Source organism: Parasteatoda tepidariorum, chromosome 7 (assembly GCF_982258835.1).
Source record: "Parasteatoda tepidariorum strain Cologne lab strain chromosome 7, Ptep-v5.0, whole genome shotgun sequence".
Lineage (NCBI taxonomy): Eukaryota > Metazoa > Arthropoda > Arachnida > Araneae > Theridiidae > Parasteatoda > Parasteatoda tepidariorum.
In genome coordinates this window covers 59,215,892-59,235,515 of record NC_141761.1, presented here as the reverse complement: position 1 = coordinate 59,235,515, position 19,624 = coordinate 59,215,892, and the positions used below count along the sequence as shown (strand labels likewise).

At 30.7% G+C, this 19,624-nt stretch overlaps 1 protein-coding gene across 8 annotated transcripts in view; it reads right to left on the bottom strand.

The window, feature by feature from the left end:
• Positions 1-19,624, bottom strand: part of LOC107448785 (multiple PDZ domain protein) — a 684,699-nt gene that overhangs the window by 355,316 nt on the left and 309,759 nt on the right. For all 8 annotated transcript variants that reach the window (XM_071183400.2, XM_071183406.2, XM_071183404.2 and 5 more), the window contains one exon: positions 8,765-8,912. In XM_071183400.2, the coding sequence (XP_071039501.2) occupies positions 8,765-8,912 (148 nt within the window). The remainder of the gene's footprint in view (positions 1-8,764; positions 8,913-19,624) is intronic.

Below are 19,624 nucleotides of genomic sequence, written 5' to 3'. Positions count from 1 at the left end.
ACATACTATAGAATGACAAATGCTATTTAGGCAAAGTATGAAGTAAACGTCCTGATAAGGTTATTATGTAAATAATGTGCATGTTACTGTGAATGACCGAAATCGGTGGTTGTAGACTTTCATCGGTGAATGTTGACAATCACATACATTTGGTGAATGTCCGAAATATTTATAACATCCGATTTGATATTAATTTATTCGTGGATATAATTACATTTATTCGATATTTTAATACTTACTGACGATAGATTAGAAGAAACATCAGTGTTTGGAGTATCGGGCAAACATATACCGGTCAATGGCACTTGACCTTAAAAAAATATCAGTGCAGGGCAATGTTTCCTAAAATGTGGTACGCATACCCCCAGGGGTACGGGTACAGTTTAGAGGGGGTACGCGTTCTTATGCGAAATATCTTGCAACAAACGAAAATTTAAAAAAATTTTATTCAAAGACTAAGCTAGCCATGAAAATTTACGATTACGTATTTTTCTATTGGCTATTTTTTGCAGAGTTAACAGTTAATATTTAGTGGTGTCAACAGCCAGTTGAGATTTTTAACTTTTGTGCAATTATTTTATAGTAAAAAATATATTCATTTTTTTATCAGTGGTACACAGCGTTACGAAAAATTTAGAAGGGGTACACAAAAGTCATAAGTTTGGGAAACACTGGTGTAGGGTATACCGGGCACTGGCACTTGACCTTCAAAAAAAAAAACATCAGTGTAGGATATACCGGGTAGTGGCACTTAACTAGACCTCTGGAAAATGTCCGAAATGTATAACAAAATACCGTGCCATATAATGCTTCCTGACTGTGAAATTATTTCGTTGCGTTTTTGGTAGAGCGAAATAGCGTGCTATATAATACTTCCTAACACTGCCAAATGATTTCGTTTACATTTTTGATAAAGCGAAATCGAGTGTCATTATAATGCTTCCTAACTGTTAAATAATTTGCGTTACATTCTTTGCAATCAAATTACGTCGGTTTAAGCAACGCAATTCAATTACAGCCAATCGATAAAAAACACGTACTTTTCACCACACATAACAAAATTAAATATGAAAGAATAAAGACGAAGAAAAAAAACAATCAAATTTTAATTAAAGGGATTAGGGCATGACATCTTTCTTTCCCGAACGTTTCAAAGAATAAAGTTTTAAAATAAAAAAAAAAGATTCATTAAGGATTTCGAAGAACTCAAAGAAATGTGGTAAAATAAATTTCCTTCAAAGTACGGGGGACTTTTCTTAAAAGTGTTGGGCGAAACAATTGACTGTCGACAGCGCTTTTTTGGTGCTAGCACTCAACATTTATTTAGGAACAGCGGTAGTAAAAAGAAATAAACAAGTAAGCAGAACTAAGATTAACGACACACTCCGCTGAAGCTTACGTAAGTAAAAAGTGGGAGAGAAGGGAACACTAGAATGAAAAGTTAAATTTTTGGAGAGCGAACTTTTAAATTCATTTTCACTTCCGTTCTTTATTAATAAAAAGAGAGAGAGAATGAAAATGGTTTTTAGGAAAACTGAAATTAACGGTACGCCGAACAAATTCTGACAACAGTTCTGCGGTCAGGCATTAAAATGTTTTGTATAAGGGAATTCAACTACCTATTTAGAGAAAATTAAAACAAAAAGTTGATTTTTTAGAAAAATAACTGTTTAAGAACAAACTAGCATAATGGTTTGTTGCTGCGTTGGTTGTAAATGGTTGTTACTTTGATATTTTATCAAAGCAACAACCAAGTTGCCCTTTAGAATATAGTTTTCCATTGAATCATGTTGTTGGCTCAATTTTTTAGTTTCGCGGAAAATAGCAACACCTCCTAGAAAAGAGCAGGCCTCAGCACGGGTTACCATAAATATCCTTTAGTAGTCTAAACGTAATGATATATTTCGTATTTTCAACCACTGAGCAGCTTAGTACCCCGAACGTAATGGCATCTTCTTATTTTTCATCTCTGCGTAGTTAACTTCGTCACATCGGACTACTAAAGTGATCCGTGCTGAGGCTTTTCTACTTCTAGGATGTGTTGAAAACAGACAGGATATTACACAAGTACCAAAATTTATAGGGTTTCATTACTCGTTTTATAAACATTCATCAAGTAAAAGCAAGTTTGTAACACGAGAAGGCTTCATCCATAGATAAAACTGTCGCATCAAAACCCCTTTGTAAATTACTTATCACCTAACTCCACACATATAACAACTTTTTTACAACTATATAAACGTCCTTAAAATACATTTCTAACGTGATTATTAATAATTAAACTTGCTAACCGCTATCAAAAGCCTTATTTGACTGTTTCTAGGGCAGCAATCTTATATAATTCGTTTCGTGCTTACTTTGACATGAATCTAGGTTTTTTACAACTGGCAAAAGCGGCTATGTGCAAATATTCAGTGGACAGTACGAAATATAATCAAATATCTTTGCTACGCATGGCGTCTTTTGGCTCTTATGCCAATCACTAATTAGAAATATTTTTGCAACGGAAGAACTCAGATGCAACATTTATCACAACCTCAACACAAACTTTTAAATACCAGCATGCACTTAATTTGGGCATGAACATGACATTTGAAGCATTATAAACGATTCATGATATTTATTTTGTTACAGCAACTAAATATAGATATTTTTTCCCTTTTAGACTTTCCTCTTTAAGACTCTTCATTTATTATTTATTTTTTATAAAGTGAATACAAAATACTTACATTTTGAAATACTTTTACATTATTTACTTAAAGTAAACCACTACCATAAGAGCATCAATATCGATAAAAGGATTTACTTCATTTTTTCTTCCAAAACCTCACTCCCCCCTCCCTCCATCTTGTCTTCATCCTCCCAATGTTTACGAAACTCGAGTAAAAGATGGAAAAAGATTTTTAGGGACTAAAACTAGACAGAAAAAGTGCTCCAGCCTAACAGCCTGTCAAAAATAAGATCTTCTGCAAACATAACTTACACACGACGAAAATTTCGGAATTTGTTGGAGCAACCATTAATATAGAGTTCACATTTTTTGATATAAAAAAAAAAGCAAAACTCTGAAATTACTTTGAAAGAGACAAAAAAAAATTAGACGTAAAATTATTTAATTTTTAACGTAAACACACAAATGGGTGAATAACGAAAAAAATGAAATTAAATTTCCTTAACACATTTAAAAAAATTACCATCACATTTTTACCGGTGATACAATAACTGACATTTTGACATTTTCCCTTTAGTTATTTGTAGAATTATTTGGTTATATATTATTATTATCTATATTCATTCTTTCACATAACACAGATCTCAGTGGATAAAGGCAATAAGTGACGAAACTTAAATGTCTTCGGAGTGGCAGAAGGTACCAAGTGCGTTTGGTAAAAAATAGCCAACTAATATAGTTAGGCAGTAAATTAAAACATCGAGAGTGCCATCTCTATAGCACAGACAGGGCAAGTAATTTACAGGTTTCGCCAATTGAAAGATCGTAAAAAAATGACAAATCATAATCATCGAAAATGCCGCTCTCAACTTTCATCCACTCAGTTTTATAAACTGCTTACATAACCAAAACACCTGCCTGTCTTTTTACCCACGACTTTCATGCTGTTTTTTATTTTACATGCAGTAAGCAACTAACATTTATTAATTTCTAGAAATCGTGCTTCGTATTTTTTTTTCCTTTTTCAAAAAAGTTAAATCCTACAATTAAATTAAAATAATAGCAATAACTGCCCCTAAAAAATAAATCAGCATTGTTCCTAAAAACGACAAACTTGGCGTTAGAATCAATACTATCACCTCTGCAGCATCAATTATGTGAATTCCTCGACTCTTACTCCAAATCAGTGTTCACCGTTAGATTGCCATTATCACCTCTTACACAAGCCTACATCAAGCAATGCTGTACTACTCAATTTGGAAGGAACTAATGACTACGACGGAATTTATGAGTCGCTTGTGTGACTGGAAGAGGGTGGGACATCCCAATTAAGTCACCCCAGTAAACGCAATTACACAGATTGGAGGATTTCCCTCTAAATTCAAGGAGTCTGCTGTCTGTCTCTTTCAAAACATAAAATTGACGAGGCATATTCTGTTCTAGTGGGGGATAGGAATTTTCATGATTTGACTTATTAAGCATATTGAACAAGCAGAGTGGCAGCGAAATAAAATCGTACTAATTGAGGAATATAAGGAACGGGTTTTTAATTAAGACATGGCGTTTATTATATGGTTTAGTGTCATTTTAAATTAATAAAATTTTTATTTCGTATCGTTATGGTTGATCAGCAAATAGTGTTTAGAATTTTTATTTGATGTATTAATGTTTTTATTTTATAATAATTATTATTATTTTTAGAAACTGGAAATTCTAAACTTGAACTTGTTGATAATTTCACTTATCTTGGTTCAAATATTGATGCCTTACTCGATATAAGCATAGAAATAAAGAGACGCATTACAGCAGCTAAACGATGCCTTAATGGCTTAAGAACATTTCTTTAAGTCAAAATTAATTAAAAGGCGAACAAAAATAATAAATCAATCAATTAGCTATATAAAGCAATCAATTAGACCTGTCTTACTTATGGATCCGAAACATGGTCTCTAACTAAATCATAAGCAGACCAGCTTGCTGTTTTTAAGAGAAAAGCCTTTAGAAAAAATTTCGGTGCTATAAATGTGAATGGGTTATGGAGACGACGACACAATTTTGAACTATAGAGGCTGTTCAAGGAAGCTGATATCAACAAATACATCAAAATAAGTCGCTTAAAGCTTGCGGGACCCTTCTTCCTTGGCATTTAAAATCTTCAATTACAAACTAATGGGAACTAGAGTTAGAGGTAGGCCTAAGAAGAAGATTTTTGGAGGGGGAAAAGCATCTGTGTGGAAGAGGATTTCAAAATCCTAAGAATTTCCATCGTCGCACCACTACGGCAGAGGGGACAGGCAGGATTATCCACTATTTTAAGACGGAAAAGATGGGCGTATAAGCAATCGTGCTTGGTCGCAAGACGAAAGGCAGCTACAGCACTGCTTCTTGGGCAATCGAGGAGATTAAGGATGTCATTTACCCACGATTTTTCTTTTGTCCGTTCTTTTAGCAATGATATATGTGTTGCCTTAATTACATGATTAATCATTAACGAAGTGAATTTATAGCTAGCCAAGTTATTTGGGGCTTGATTAACAAAGCAACCTTTTTTGGGCAGTGCATCAGCTTTTTCATTGCCGGGGCTACCACAGTGGGATGGGATCCATTGTAAGGCAATTGTTTTATATTTTTCACCTATCTCTGTCATTAAAGATATACATTTCACTATGGACAAAGAGCTAGGGGTTTGAGAGTAGTTGGCAATGGCCAGAATCGCAGCTTGGGAATCCGTGAAGATGACAGCCTGATCGAAAAGAGAAGGACGAGCATTTAAATGAGTTAAAGCTACTTAGCAAGTAGAATTAAAGAGCGAAAGAACTGTAAACAGCTATTGTACTCCAGATGTTAACAAAATTAGGGAATGTATGTAAGTTGTCTAAACTGTGTCGTAAACTAAGTTAGAGGGGGAAAAAAAAGAAATACAAAGGAGGAAAAATTACCTTGAAATCTTTACTTTCGAAACATACCAATTTAACCCCTTAACGATCGGTTAATTTTCAAGAAAATGGTCATAAAAGAGCCTATTTTTTATACACGTATATTATACACGTATTTGATTAGTGCTGACATCTAGTTTAAAATAAATTAACTATCTACAATTACCTTAAAAATATCCTGGTACTGCCATCTGGTGTGTAAAATGAGAAATAAAAAGCTTTCGGGCAAAAGAAATGAATTAGTTTTATTCTTATTGGCGTGTTACTACTGAACACTCCAGCCCGGGAATATCACGGGAGCGAGAAATAGAGGGCGAAACCTCAGTCCGTCATTTTCACGGGAGAGAGAAGAAAGGGGTTAAAACTACGAAAATTTAAAAAAAAAACTCTGTGGTGAGTTTTCAGCACAGACATCAACTTTAACCTGATTCACATTGAAATGACGCATTGTTTACACAATTAGCTGAAGTCTATTCACATAATAAACTTCACTAGATATCGTTAGATAACATGCCAGTTACTTGATTCCAATACTCAGAAACATTTGATTCAGATTTTTTTTTTAATTCTCGTATTAAGCAATGTTCTTTGTATTGAATCAGAGTTTTCTTTTTTTTTTTTAAAAAAAAAAACCTAAGTTAGAATGAGATCTTTTAAACAAGAAAAACATTACTTCAGTACAAACTTAACTGTAAACAAATTATGCTTTTTCTAAAACAAGAGACTTACTTCAACTTTAAACGTGCATTAGTACATAAAAATTAAAAAAATACTTTAATTTGAATTAGCTAAACGAGAAACACCCACATTTCAATTTATATCTTAGGATTACAAACAGTTTTTTTTAAACCGTTTTTACTAATATTCATTTTCGGATACATTTTCATTAACTTACTGAAAATAAATTATGGATATTTTTCTTAAATATATATTAAAAAAATGTAATAAAAAACCATTAAAAAATTATAAAAGAATTTAGTAAAAAAAAGGAGATTTTGAAAAAAAAACCGATTATTAAAAAAGTAATATTGATAATAATTATAATTAAGTGAAGAGATTTGACTTAAATTTAAGAGTATAAAACAAATTAAAAGTATTCAATTGTTTTTCTCAGCGAAATAAAAGGGAAATTTATTACTTCTGTTAAAAAAAAGAAAAAAGAATTCACTTTAGTTGAAATGCGAATAAAACCGACTTTCTTCGATCAATAAGCCAAGATGGCGGAATAGCTTTTTTGAAGCTATTATTTAGCAGAAGCATTCAACAGGTGAATCAGCTCAGTTACGGTCACAGTCGGCTTCTCCTCTTTTCGTCTGCTACCATCCGGAGGGCTTTTATCTTCCCTAGCATTAATTGTCGACTGCTTCTTTCAAAACTCGAAGAACAGAACAGAAGTTATAACTACAAAAAGTTAGAATAATCTGAACAATAAATCAGGGCATCATTAAAAAGACTTACAGAGCGAAGGTCCTGCTCCAGCCACCGCGGTTTTATTACTAGCATATCGTTTGAGAAGATAGGTTTTATGTCGAGTATTTAACGATTTATTTTCTAATGTCATAAAATTCATATTTTTCCGTAAGGAATAAATTAAAAATAAGTTTTTAATTACTGCGCACTTACCAATCTATTTCAAGTGAATGATTTGTAACGATGTTTTTAAATATTCGTCTTCTTCTTACAATGAATACTGAAAATTTAGTAATAAATTATTTTTATTTGTATATTTTTAAAATATGTGAAGTTGGCATTTACTTTAACAATACTCTGGACTGAATGCAGACTTTAATAATATAAGAGACAGAATAGATTTAAATGCGCCAAACGAGAAACGACATAACGAAGTCCATGCAAGTTGTTTAAACAGTGCTATAAACCACGTCTGATGGGGAAAAAACAAAAAGGGGGGGGGGAGGTCTAAGGTATCTGAGTGTCATGACATCTGTGTTTACATCTGCGTTAAACCTATATTTCCGAATAAAAACTGTTTAGTTTATTCTAAAAGGCAGGGTTAGAATTAAGTATTTGTCACCTCGTCAAATCCGATAAAATCGTAAATTTGGTGAATAAAATTGTGTTTTGGCGAAAGTATTGGCGAATGCTTTTTTTAACCGGAAAGAAATTTAACTCGATCCACGAAATTACGTCATAATAATTTTTTCTAAACAAATCAGTATTTTTTATTCGATCACAGAAATTTTCGGTTGATGCGGCGCATAACCAATTAGAATTGGATTCAAATAATATAAGCCTGAAGCAAACTACCATAAAATAGTTTTCTATGGGAAAAAAATTAATCATAAAAAATTCTTAGGATTTACATTTGGGGAAGAGTTTCGAAAATGGGAGAATACTTTAGATATTAGGCTAATTTACTGGTTAATAATTTGAAATCCTTAGCGCTGGCCCTGAACAGGGGATAACGGTTTTAATGGGTGGTTTTTAAATGTATCGGTAAGCTATTAAAAAGCACATTTTTTATTGTCTTTTCAGATAAAGAACGAGACTTGTATCTGCATACTCACTCGCAAAAAGAATTTCTCTCAATTATATACTAAACTCGAGTTTATCCTACACCAATATAAATATGTAACAGATAAGGCTCTATATGCGAGAATATGTCTCAAAAAAATAATAAAAATGTGACCATTTTTAAAATTATGCGACAATTTGCGAATGACCAAATAAAAACACAACTATATATATATATATATAATCCATAAAAGTAATTAGAATTCATATTCAAAGATTTATGAGCAATAGATTTTGTAAATTAAAGAAATTTCAATGATGAGTAACTTTCTCTTCACATAAATAACTGAAAATCTGGAAAATTATTATTTGAAACTGAGTCGTGTTTGAAAGATTTTATCTTTGACCCAGAAAAAGACACCAATGTTTCATGCTGTATTTCACAACGATAAATTAAGATGCTAAATGTAATATTTTTCACTTATTTTGACCTAAATTAAAACAATATAATGAAAAAATGTGTTTCATAAAAATTCTGAGTTAAAGGGTTAACAATTAGAGGTTCAATTATTGAAGGGCTGTGTCTTTCTTTATCTTTTTTTTTTAAAAAAAAAGAAAAGAAAACTTATTTACAACCTAAAAATGTGTAGGAAAAATTTTGTATTAAAAATGGAAAATGCCTGACCTTTTTCGCAGACGTATCCGGCGATGGTGACTCCGAGTCCTTGTTGATCCTTGACTAGTTCGACTTCGAAAGTTTCCATCTCCGGCTGGTCATCTACTAGATCTTTCTCGAACACCCCCAAGCGACCATCGCTTGTTGAGTAAGCACCCTGAAAATGAAAACAAAATTTCTCATCAAGAATCAACAACTTCTTTAGAAAATAAATTTAACAAACTTCTATAAGAAAACATTAGTAATTCTTTCACGGTGAAACCTATTGAAGCAGAACAAATTTTGATATTTCACAGCGAGGTAATTTTTTTTCCAAGTTAAAGTGCAGAAATATCAACAAAATAAATAAAAAAGATGATGAACACATAGAAAATAATTGGATGGTGTGATGCATCACTAGACTAATAATGGATTAAAAACATAATAAATATAAAAATAGGAGATAGAAAACAAAAATAAAAGATAGCTTATGGTTCTGTCTATCTTCAAACACAACAGATATTTTATTATATATTATAGTTTATTTTTGTTACTTCTAAACTTCAATAAATAAGGCGAAGAACTCAAAAACCCGTAGGCAACTTTTTTTTCCCTCTAAAACACCATCCAATTAAAAACATCCAAAGCAAAATTTTAATTCATTTCACTAAAAATTAGAAAACTTCAAAATAAAAAAATTCTTTTAAATTCTTTCTAGATAATGTAAACAAAAGACATTTTTAATTAAAATTTATTATAACAAAAGCTCCTTGATAAAAAAAAAATACAAAATTAAAAAACAAAGATCTTCACTTTTAATGTCATGGGTTAGTTTCATTAACGAGCATTCAATGTAAAAGATAATAAAACTGAACAAAGTTGCTATTTTAATACAAGGAAATATATAAGTGTTTACAAAACTACGTATGCTACCTAAAAGGAATTCGTAAATCTTCTCACAAAAATGCATTTTCTTAATTAGCAAAATTGGACTTAATTTATAATGGTTCGCACAAAAGACTATTAAAATGATTAATTGAAGAATTTGAATTTAACTAATAACCCTATAAATCATTGTAATATATGAAATAGAAAGCAGCAGACCGCGTTACAAACCGCGTTTTCTAATTCTTGGAGAAAACATTACTTATGATTTTTTTTAATTTTAAACACTACGATTTTTATGAATGCAATAAGATTTTCCTGAATATTTAGCTGTTATCACGAGAAAATTCTGGAAATGCGCTAAGTATCTACCTTAAAACAATGCTAAGGATTATTCTGATTTAAAAATTTCACCCTTGGAAAAAGTATCACTGTCTACTATATTCTCTCACACTCTTCAAATGATTTATAAAGAAAAAAACGTTACATATAATTAATTTCTAAGCGGTATTTTAAGTTTCAAGAAACAGAAAAAGTGCCATGAACGGTGGCTTCTTTATATCATTATTGTTATTCTTATTTAAAGAATTATATTTCTTTGTATTATACAAAAAGAAATCGGTCTAAAACTGTTCCTCATTTACGTTAGTGCATTCTTATTGCCAAAGGAAATTTTATGGGAGAATCTTTAATTCACGAATAGGAGAAGAGAGTCTTCGGCTTTCGTGAGTTTAAAATTATAAAGTTTTAACGATTTACCTGCAAATCAATCTTTCATCTTTTATTTGAGGGAAGTTTAATCAGAGATTTTAATTGCAAGTATTAAAGGGGCCGGCCGGAAAGTAATGTCGTTTCGATGAATTTGATATTTTGTTGTCAAAATTTCATTTTTAATTAATAATATGTTTACCCTCGTTAGCAACAACCTTTCAATGCCGGATCGAAAATGAATAGAAATGAATCGAAAAAAAAATGAATTGTTTTTAAAGACTAGCGAATATTTAATGCGCCGAAACGAAATTACTTTCCGGTATCTTTAATATAATTAATATGCATTAATATACAATTATTGAATTTGTTAACTATTTTTCGCTATTACACAGTTTATGTTTAACTTATTTAATCCCTACAGCTATTTTTTTGAAATATTTTAATTAAACGATTGATAAGTTATATTCACTTGTTAAAAAAAGTTTACATACTTAAAATAAATAATTCTTATGTATAATTGCGGGTAATCGACAAATGTATTTAAAATAATGAATTTAAATCTAAACATTTTATATATTATTAAGCATTCACTTTTCAAATGATTGCCAAACATTCTGGCAAAATTATTTAACAAATCTTTATAACAACTAAAAAAAAAAAAAAAAAAACTCCTCAAACTGAGTAGGTTTAAATTCAGAAATTTCCCCCCATTAGAATCAGAAATAAATCTATAGAAACAGATCTTCATTAATAGAATAAAACGCTTGGGAGCTTTTAAATGAATAATACTTAATTTAGATATAACAATCGGGTTAAAAAAACAAGCAATCGTCAGAATTGTTGAGCAATGCGAGCATGGGTAGTCACTAATAAAGAGAAGTGATAGATATAGCACAGTTTTACACTTATATAATAAGTTATTTGTTAAATTTTTCCTTCATACATTAAAGTCTGAGAAACAAATAGATATACTAGTTTACAAAATATAAAACCTTTGCAGCATGTTGGATTAAATTTAGATCAAATTTTATGATATTAAATATAACATTTTGGTCAAAAGCTTAAATGATTTAATTATTAAAAAACTTAGCAAATTATTCTCAAATAGTTTTTATACACTTTCAAATAACTTTATAAATGACATTTAATATTTAAGGAAGCCTTTTCAACCCCATTTAAAAGATCTAAAAATGTGAATACTTTTTTTTTTTTTTTTTTTTTTTTTTTTTTTTTTTTTTTTTTTTTTTTTTTTTAAAAGTGTTATTTCAGGATTTTTAGTTTAAAAAATAACGCACTCTCGTCACATTTTTTTAGAAAATATTAACCAGAGAAAATTAATGCAAAGGTACAGAATTATATCATATAATCAAACTAAAAATAAAATAAAAAATTATATATAATACATAAAATTCCAATTGAACTCTATAAACTTGCTAAATAGATGTCTTTTGCAAAAAAATGTATATTTCAAACAATAAATATGTTTCACAAGCTGAGAATATGTATACGTTTTTTAAGTTAAATTTTTTTTCCCCTAATTTATTTTAGCAGTCAATATATTTATTAATTTCTTAAATATAACACTAAAAAGCTTCAACCAATTTTTTTACAGAAACATAACAAAAAAATTAACTTACCAGAAAATATGATTTGATATAATTGATAAGGACATAACTGTGTAAATACTTTGGCTCCTTTGAACAATAACAGAATAAAATCCAATCAATAAGAAGCTCAGTTTTTAATGATATATATTTTAATAGATATGCTTCAAATATCAGTTCAACTGATACAATTTCTTTAAAAGATAAACTATCACTTATAGTCTGCTTAGTCCATCATTTTCGCATCCAAATGGACTTTGAATTTTTCCACATTTGAACAAAATCACCTAATACTAAACCAGTTACTAAAAACTACACGAATTTACAACAAGGGGAAACTACGGGAGATTCAAATTTATTTACATCTGCGAGGGGGTATAAAATAACGCTCATCTAATTTCAGGAAGCAAAAAACAACTTCAACTTCCATCATGAAGAAGCATCGAGTCGTACAGACGGCAGGGACGCATCATTTACAGGAGCACGAGTGGCGAAAACCGTCTCGTATCAAGTAAGGTCGCTTACCTGACGCGACCGGCCGTACTTTCTGAGAAGTAATGGCTTGTTTTGCCGGTGACGAAATAGGGGCGCAGCTCGGATCAGCTCAGGATTCGAAAGCCATTGCGCAAGTACGCCCCTAGCGGCCCCCCACCCCATAAATGGAAATTCTAACTTTTCTTCTCCCCCCAGGTTTGTTTCCTCCTTCAAGACAAACCATGAAGCCCATGATATCACGAAATAGTGTATTTTTCTTGAATAGATGTGTCACTACTGGCAAAGCAATGCGATTGGTAATTAGTATCTAAAAGTACAAAAGGCGACGAACAAAAAGAAAGTGTGTGTGTGGGGGGGGGGGAACAAGAGATCCAACCAAGAGAGATTTATTGGAAAAGCAGGAATCTAATTGGAATTAAATTGATATAAGAGAAGCGTTTTTGAAAGTTCAGGAGAGACAAAAGCAATAAGTAGAAATAAGAAATTGAATGTTATTGAAACACCAGATAATTATTTTCATATTTTCACAAGTAGATTTTTTGTCAGCTAAATTGAAGACAAGAGCATGAAAGAATTTAATTTAAAAAGAATCGATTATTAAGAAACGTGTATGGTATTGCTAATTTAAAAAAATTTGCTTCTTCGGGAGGCATCCATTAAGTGGACTGTCTTGTAATGAGAAGGGAGGGGTGGCATTTTTTTCATATTTGTTTTGCTCTTATTTTCTTTGCGTAAGGGTTCTGTATTGAAAACAATAAGTTAACAGAGTGTTTTGAACCAATTAAGTAAAGCAACAATAAGTAAAAATGAGTTAGAAAATAAATAAGTGTAATTTTGTCAAGAAAATTTACATTGAGTTTCAAATAAAGTTATTTTCCACATTATTCGAGAGAGCATATACAGGGCGATCAGAAAGAAAAAAAAGAGCTTCAAAAGTTCTTTTTTTTTTAAAAAAGAGAGAATTAATATGCTTAAAAACAAAAGAGAAAAAATTACAGCATGTGCAAAACGCATTCAGTTGTTATTATTGTTTAGTTCAAAAGTGTGATGATGCTTGTACAGTGGTTTTCGAGATATTACGCTTACATATTAGAGGGGGGGGGGGGTTCTGGTATCCCTGGTACCTTCCTGCGTAATATTGCGAAAATTTAAGAATTGTTTTTAATCAATGCAAACTTTTTTTCTTAATCAACGGCATACTTTAAAAAGATGTGTCAAATGAGCACTATCAAATAAGAATATGTTATTCGAAGAAAATTACATCTATAATCGAAATTTTAATAAAATATATCACGATTAGAACTAAACGAGTTATAGTCCATTTTTAGCAATTCTAACAGCCATCAATAAAACAATCTTGAGTTCTGTTTTTCTTCTATTTATTGATAAACAATTTATCGAATTCCTGATATTTTTTTCCCTCAACACAAATGTTCGACGATATCCAATGTCATCCGAATACGATATTGTTATTCAAAACAAATATCAAATGATCATAGTTTTTTAATTCATTTGTTATTTTTTGATTGATCCCAAATAAAAGAGCTAAGTATGCCATTCGGGGAAATTTGGAACTCCAAAAGGAAAAGGAAAACTCCAAAAAAAAAGAAAAAGAAAAAAGAAAACGAACTAATTCGGAGTGAAAAATTAGTAACAACCTCTGAGCAAGACACTGTGCATTTTTTTTAAAATTTATCCTAAAATAACGAAATTACAAAAAAATAACTTCTGTGACAACAATGGCTTGTTTTACACCCCAAGGGAGGGACTTTTTTAGATATGTCTATGTTCATATTTCAACACCTTCATTTTTTATTGTGTCAAATGTTCATTTTATAGCATTTTTTTACCGATAGAAGAATCTATCTTCAATTGCTTCAATATAATGTTTGAAACTAATGAAGTTTTTTTTAAAAAAACAATTAAAAAAAACGATAGCACAGTTAAAAGTATGCGTTACAAAACTTTCAAATCGATATGTCGTGCAATAGAAAAATCGACGTAAGCAACAAAAAATTCAAAATCGATACTTATATACACTAGACATCTTTGCATAATAATCCACTGATTGCAATAATAATAATTTTTTTTCATAAATAAATTCTGTTTGATCAGTTCTTTGAAATTCCATTTTAGCGTTCATAACATTAGCAACAGAAAAAAGTAGTTGTCAATCCACTTTTCTAGAAATCTATCCTGGAGCATGCTTTTTTTCATTTGCACCGCAACATATTAGTAGTCGAAAAATTCAACCCACCGATTAAAAAAAAAAAAAATGGAGGCGGAGAGAATACTATATGCGTGGCTTTTAAGATGGTATCAACAAATAAACTGCTGAACTCCAGAAATGTTATACGTTAAATTTCTTGGTGTTACTTTCCAGCAAGTTGCTTCAAAATATAAATGGAAAAAAGTGAATATCAAACATATCGATATGTATACCAATGAATATCCGCCTGTCCTTTATAGACTCCTAAACCATCAGACCGAGAGGAATAAAATTTGGCATATCAATAGTTCGAAAAACGGTGAAGGCAACTGTCGACATAAGAACATTCGATTGCCAGCCATCCTTACGAGTGGGATGAGCAGAGAACCGATTTCCTCATAGGATAAAATTACGCATTGTTGCAATTTAAATTGCTGACGATTCCTTTTTTAGCTTACACCTCCAATTAATAAAAACTTAGTTTCAGCAAGAATTTATGGTACATTTTTAATTATTATTTATCTCTGGTTTTTATGTCAGGTGAGCACACGTAAAATCAACGTAAATAATGGTTTTTCATGGTGAATGTTTACATTATATAGATATATATTTATTATTATTATTTAGAATAAATATGAACATTGCCATTTCTTTTTGTTTGTGAGAAGAGGAATTTGAAAAATTATGCCACCTAAACGAAGCGCTATTAGTCGATAAAACACCTTAAACTCGCAAAAAAAGAGGAACCTCGTGTTTCAGAAACATCTGAGCAACGAGACGTAAGACTGGCAACCAATAGAGTACACACTGCCTAATCCCGTTTGTCTAAAAGGAGAAGCATGAATAGAAACAAATTGGGAACGCTCTTCTCAATTCATGCGATGCCAATACGCTGATTTGAATCTTAACACATTTCACTATGGTCCGGGAGGGAAAGTGAAACTAACAGAGTTAATTTCACAAACCGAACCATTATCAACGCTGATATCTGATCAAACAAACCAATCGAGACATTTCTTAATGAATATACACCGGTAGAATTCATGTTTCCAATTGACTTCATTCGGTGCCACACATTTCGTGGGCGAGAATGACAAGCCAACATTCAAAGTGTTACAAATTTGACATCTTCCCACATCATTGTCTAATGCAGATCACAAATTTAAAAATTTGTTTCATGGGTAGTCAATCAACGTTGCAAACATATTTATACCAAAACGTGAAATTGTCAGTTTTTTTTCTCAATATATAAACAGAAAGCCACATTTAAATGATGTAAAATATTTTCCTTTACGCATTTTTTAAACAAAATTCACAATGGAGGAGCTGCAATACGATAAAGGAGGGAATAGCTAGTTCATTCATAAAAAAAAGAGAACGCAAAAATTTATCTAGTATAGGTTAATTTTCTTTCTTTAAATAAGAAAACTACACAAGTGAAAAAATACGTTTAAAATAAAGGTCAAATACAACATTTCCCTTAAATAAACTTTTGTAGATGAATTTCCAGAGAAGATTTATTTTAATTAACCCTTTGCGCTCGTATGCCTACTTCAAGCCTTCGCAATAAAGAACTAATATCTGATACTACTGAACAATAAGAGTGCGTACTTAGGTCGGATAAACTTTAAAGAAATTTAAAAAAATTTAACCAGAAATTTATATTCGTCTAACAAAAATTATTGATCTGTATGACAAATACATAAAGACGCAAGAAGTTAAAGTTGAAGATTTTTAAAAAAGTTTAAAGGAAGCTTATACTTAGGCTAGAATAATCATAAAACCTGTTCTCTTAATTTGCAAACGGAAACGTAGAATTTGCGATTAACATTTTACTTTCAAGTTTAAAACACGTTGCGCACATAAATTTAGTTTAATGCTCGAAAGAAATGCAAAATAAGTATATCGTTTGTTTGCACTGTGATTTAAGGCTTGAACATTCTTAAGAAAATATTGAGAGAGAAAGAGAAGTTTAAAATTACTTTATTCTGTTAAATTTTAAGAATGTTGCTGAATAGTTTATGTCTTTCCTTTACACTCCAAAAAATATCAGGGGTCTGTCCAGACATTATGTGAAAGGTCCGTTTTTGCAAAATTGTGAAAAATTACTCGTAATTTGTGAATATAAAATAAACGTTAAGTCACATTCTTTCATACAGGGTCCACTTTTGTGAATTTGTGCAAATAGGGTCCGTTATTGCAAAAAAAACTTTTTCAAGGAGTTTTTAAATTGTAGACATACAAGATTATGCTCAACACTGTAAAATTATAATAATAAAATTAAATTTTAAAAAATAAACAGCAATTGCAGCTACTAAATCAGCGATGCAACATACAAATATTTGGTATTTAGTCTATACTGCTGAAAGCAGAATATTAATTTCGGACGAATAAAGGAAGAAGCATCTGCAGAGGACAAAATTTAGTTCGTTTACATCTGTCTTTCTTGATTAACTTCTTTGTTTATTGATTAACAAAATAATAATGAAGATAAACAAATTTGTGAAGGGTCCGATTAAAAGATATATTTTGTGAAGGGTCCGTTTTTAAGTTAAAATATTTTGTGAGGGGTCCGTTTTTATGAAAAGATATTTTGTGAATGGTCCGTTAACGGACCCAAATTTCTTCTAAACAGACCCCTGTATGTAGTGATATAAATTGATTCACAGCAATTTGAAACGGTTTGCATGCTAGGAGATTAATTTTAACTTAAATTTCATTTTGCTGCACTGATAGCTCAACTATGGTCAATTCAGACCTTGAATATTGTGTCAGCATATAATCAAATGGAGCTCTTTTCTTCCTTTTTCTGTAGAAACAAAAAGCAATTTTGCCGGTGTAAATAAAGATGAATATGAAAAAACTGTTTCTTTTCTCCCACATAATAATTATTGAATGGGAAAAATGTCATTTGTGTGAAAGTTTAGACAGAGGGGTACAAGCTCTAGTGCTGTCAAAGTCGTCTGATCAGGGTAAAAATTACTGGACGTTATTGTGTAAATTTCGATACAAGCCGCATTTTTTTTTTTTTATTCGAAGAAGACACTTTTAACATAAAATGTTCATTAGTATTGTTTCCACGTAAGTACTTTACAAGTTAGCAAAATTTTGTAAACAAATATAAGAATAAACAAATACATCTTATTGCTTGAAAAAGGAATCGTGCTGTTTTTTACGTAAAACGCTCTACCGAACAATTTGAAAATGTGGCTATAATCATTATGCTGCCACAAAATCTTGATGTGATTAATGATCGTAAAAATTATAAAAGTATTTCAAAGATTGCTTTGAATTTTAATTTCAGAGCTAATAAATAACTTCATTTATCCTTGGAAAAAAAAGTTTTTTCTTTCTCTAAAATACAGAAAAAGATTACTAGAATGAAGGGTCGTTTACAAATTGAAAACAAATATATCTGAAAATAAGAGTATTTCAAATAAATCAGGGAACTGGATCTTTTGGTAGAAGCTTTCCGTAATTCCATTAGGATTTAAAAGCCGTAGTAGTCTCTCTGCATATTTAATGGCAAGTTGAGAATTAAAAATTAATGCATGCTCTAAATTAAAATAACGACAAGAAAATACACTAAAAATACTTTTTTCATACTTTAAATATTCAAATATCGTTCTAAAATTTAAATTTAATTTCGTTTTAAAAAACTTTTGAAAATTAAATTTCTTCGTGAGAGGCCAAAAAAAAAAAAAGAATTCCTCGATGTCTCTTCCATTTCTTTTTTTTTTTACCTTCTCTAACATCATTTTATTCTCATCATTTCTAGCAAAGCAGGAAGAAATATCTTCAGCTCAGGTATAACTGGATGCGATATTTCCAACACGATCCTCCTTTCTTTCCTTCGCCAATTCCAAATTAGCAGTCTCGCTCGATGAAGGAGCGGAATTGAAAAAGAAGCTTATGGATAATCTTGGAAGAACACTTAATGAAATCTCGAATGGACGGGCAGGGTACTTTTTTTCCGCTAGAAAAGTCTTTTCGCCCGCTAGCCGAATATATACGTCGATAAACAGATTAACTGTAAAATGGAAACTTTTAAGAAGATCGCGATTCCTGCTCTTCGATTCTACGAAGAAGGTAAAAACAGAAATCAGAAAACTACTTTGTCAGCAAGCAAGAGAGTTACTCGAAAGGTAACTAATCAAATGAAATACATTAAAAATAAAGCAGAGATGCAGGAGATTTTATAAGAAATTGGAGATGTTATATTTAATTCAGAAGTTCCAGGAATATATTAGAACAGTGATTCTCAACCACTGTGCCGCGGCACTTTTGTGTGCCGCCAAATTCTTAAAATGTGCCGCCAAACATTAGAAATGATACAATAAAAATTATAATGCTTTTTTTTAAATTATGAGTAAAGTTTAAATTAAAGAAAAGTGTATATATATAATACTTTTTATAATTCTCCACGCTTTACCGCGTGAACATCTTAGGCGGCGATTGTATTGTCTCTGACAATCTTAAGATAAGATGGAAGTGTTTAAATTGTATATGACACAGAATTTTAAAAAATGTTGTAAGAGCTAATCATTAAAGTAAGCTATACAATTAAGGTAGACAACGTTAAAGAGCACAAAAATATTATTAAAAGCAGACAGCTGTTTCGGATGCTCAAAGGGCAACCTTCATCTGTGCAACAGGTTTCAGTTTTAGCACAAAGGTCGCCCACTTGTGTATTTAAGCTATACAATTAATAACAAATTAACAAAGGATAACTAAAATAACAAATATATAAAAAGCAAATTAACAAAGGATAACTAACAAAAATTAAGCTAACAATTAATAATTAGCAAAAAAACTAGTGAACAAGAAATCACAAAAAAATAACAGTTAATAACTATAGAAAATAAGCTAACAATTAATAACTAGCAAAAAAATAAATAACTGTTACTAACTTATAAAAAATTGGGTCCAACGAAGTAATGAATCCCTTAATAAATGTGCTTTTGTAGTACATATTATTTTATTTCA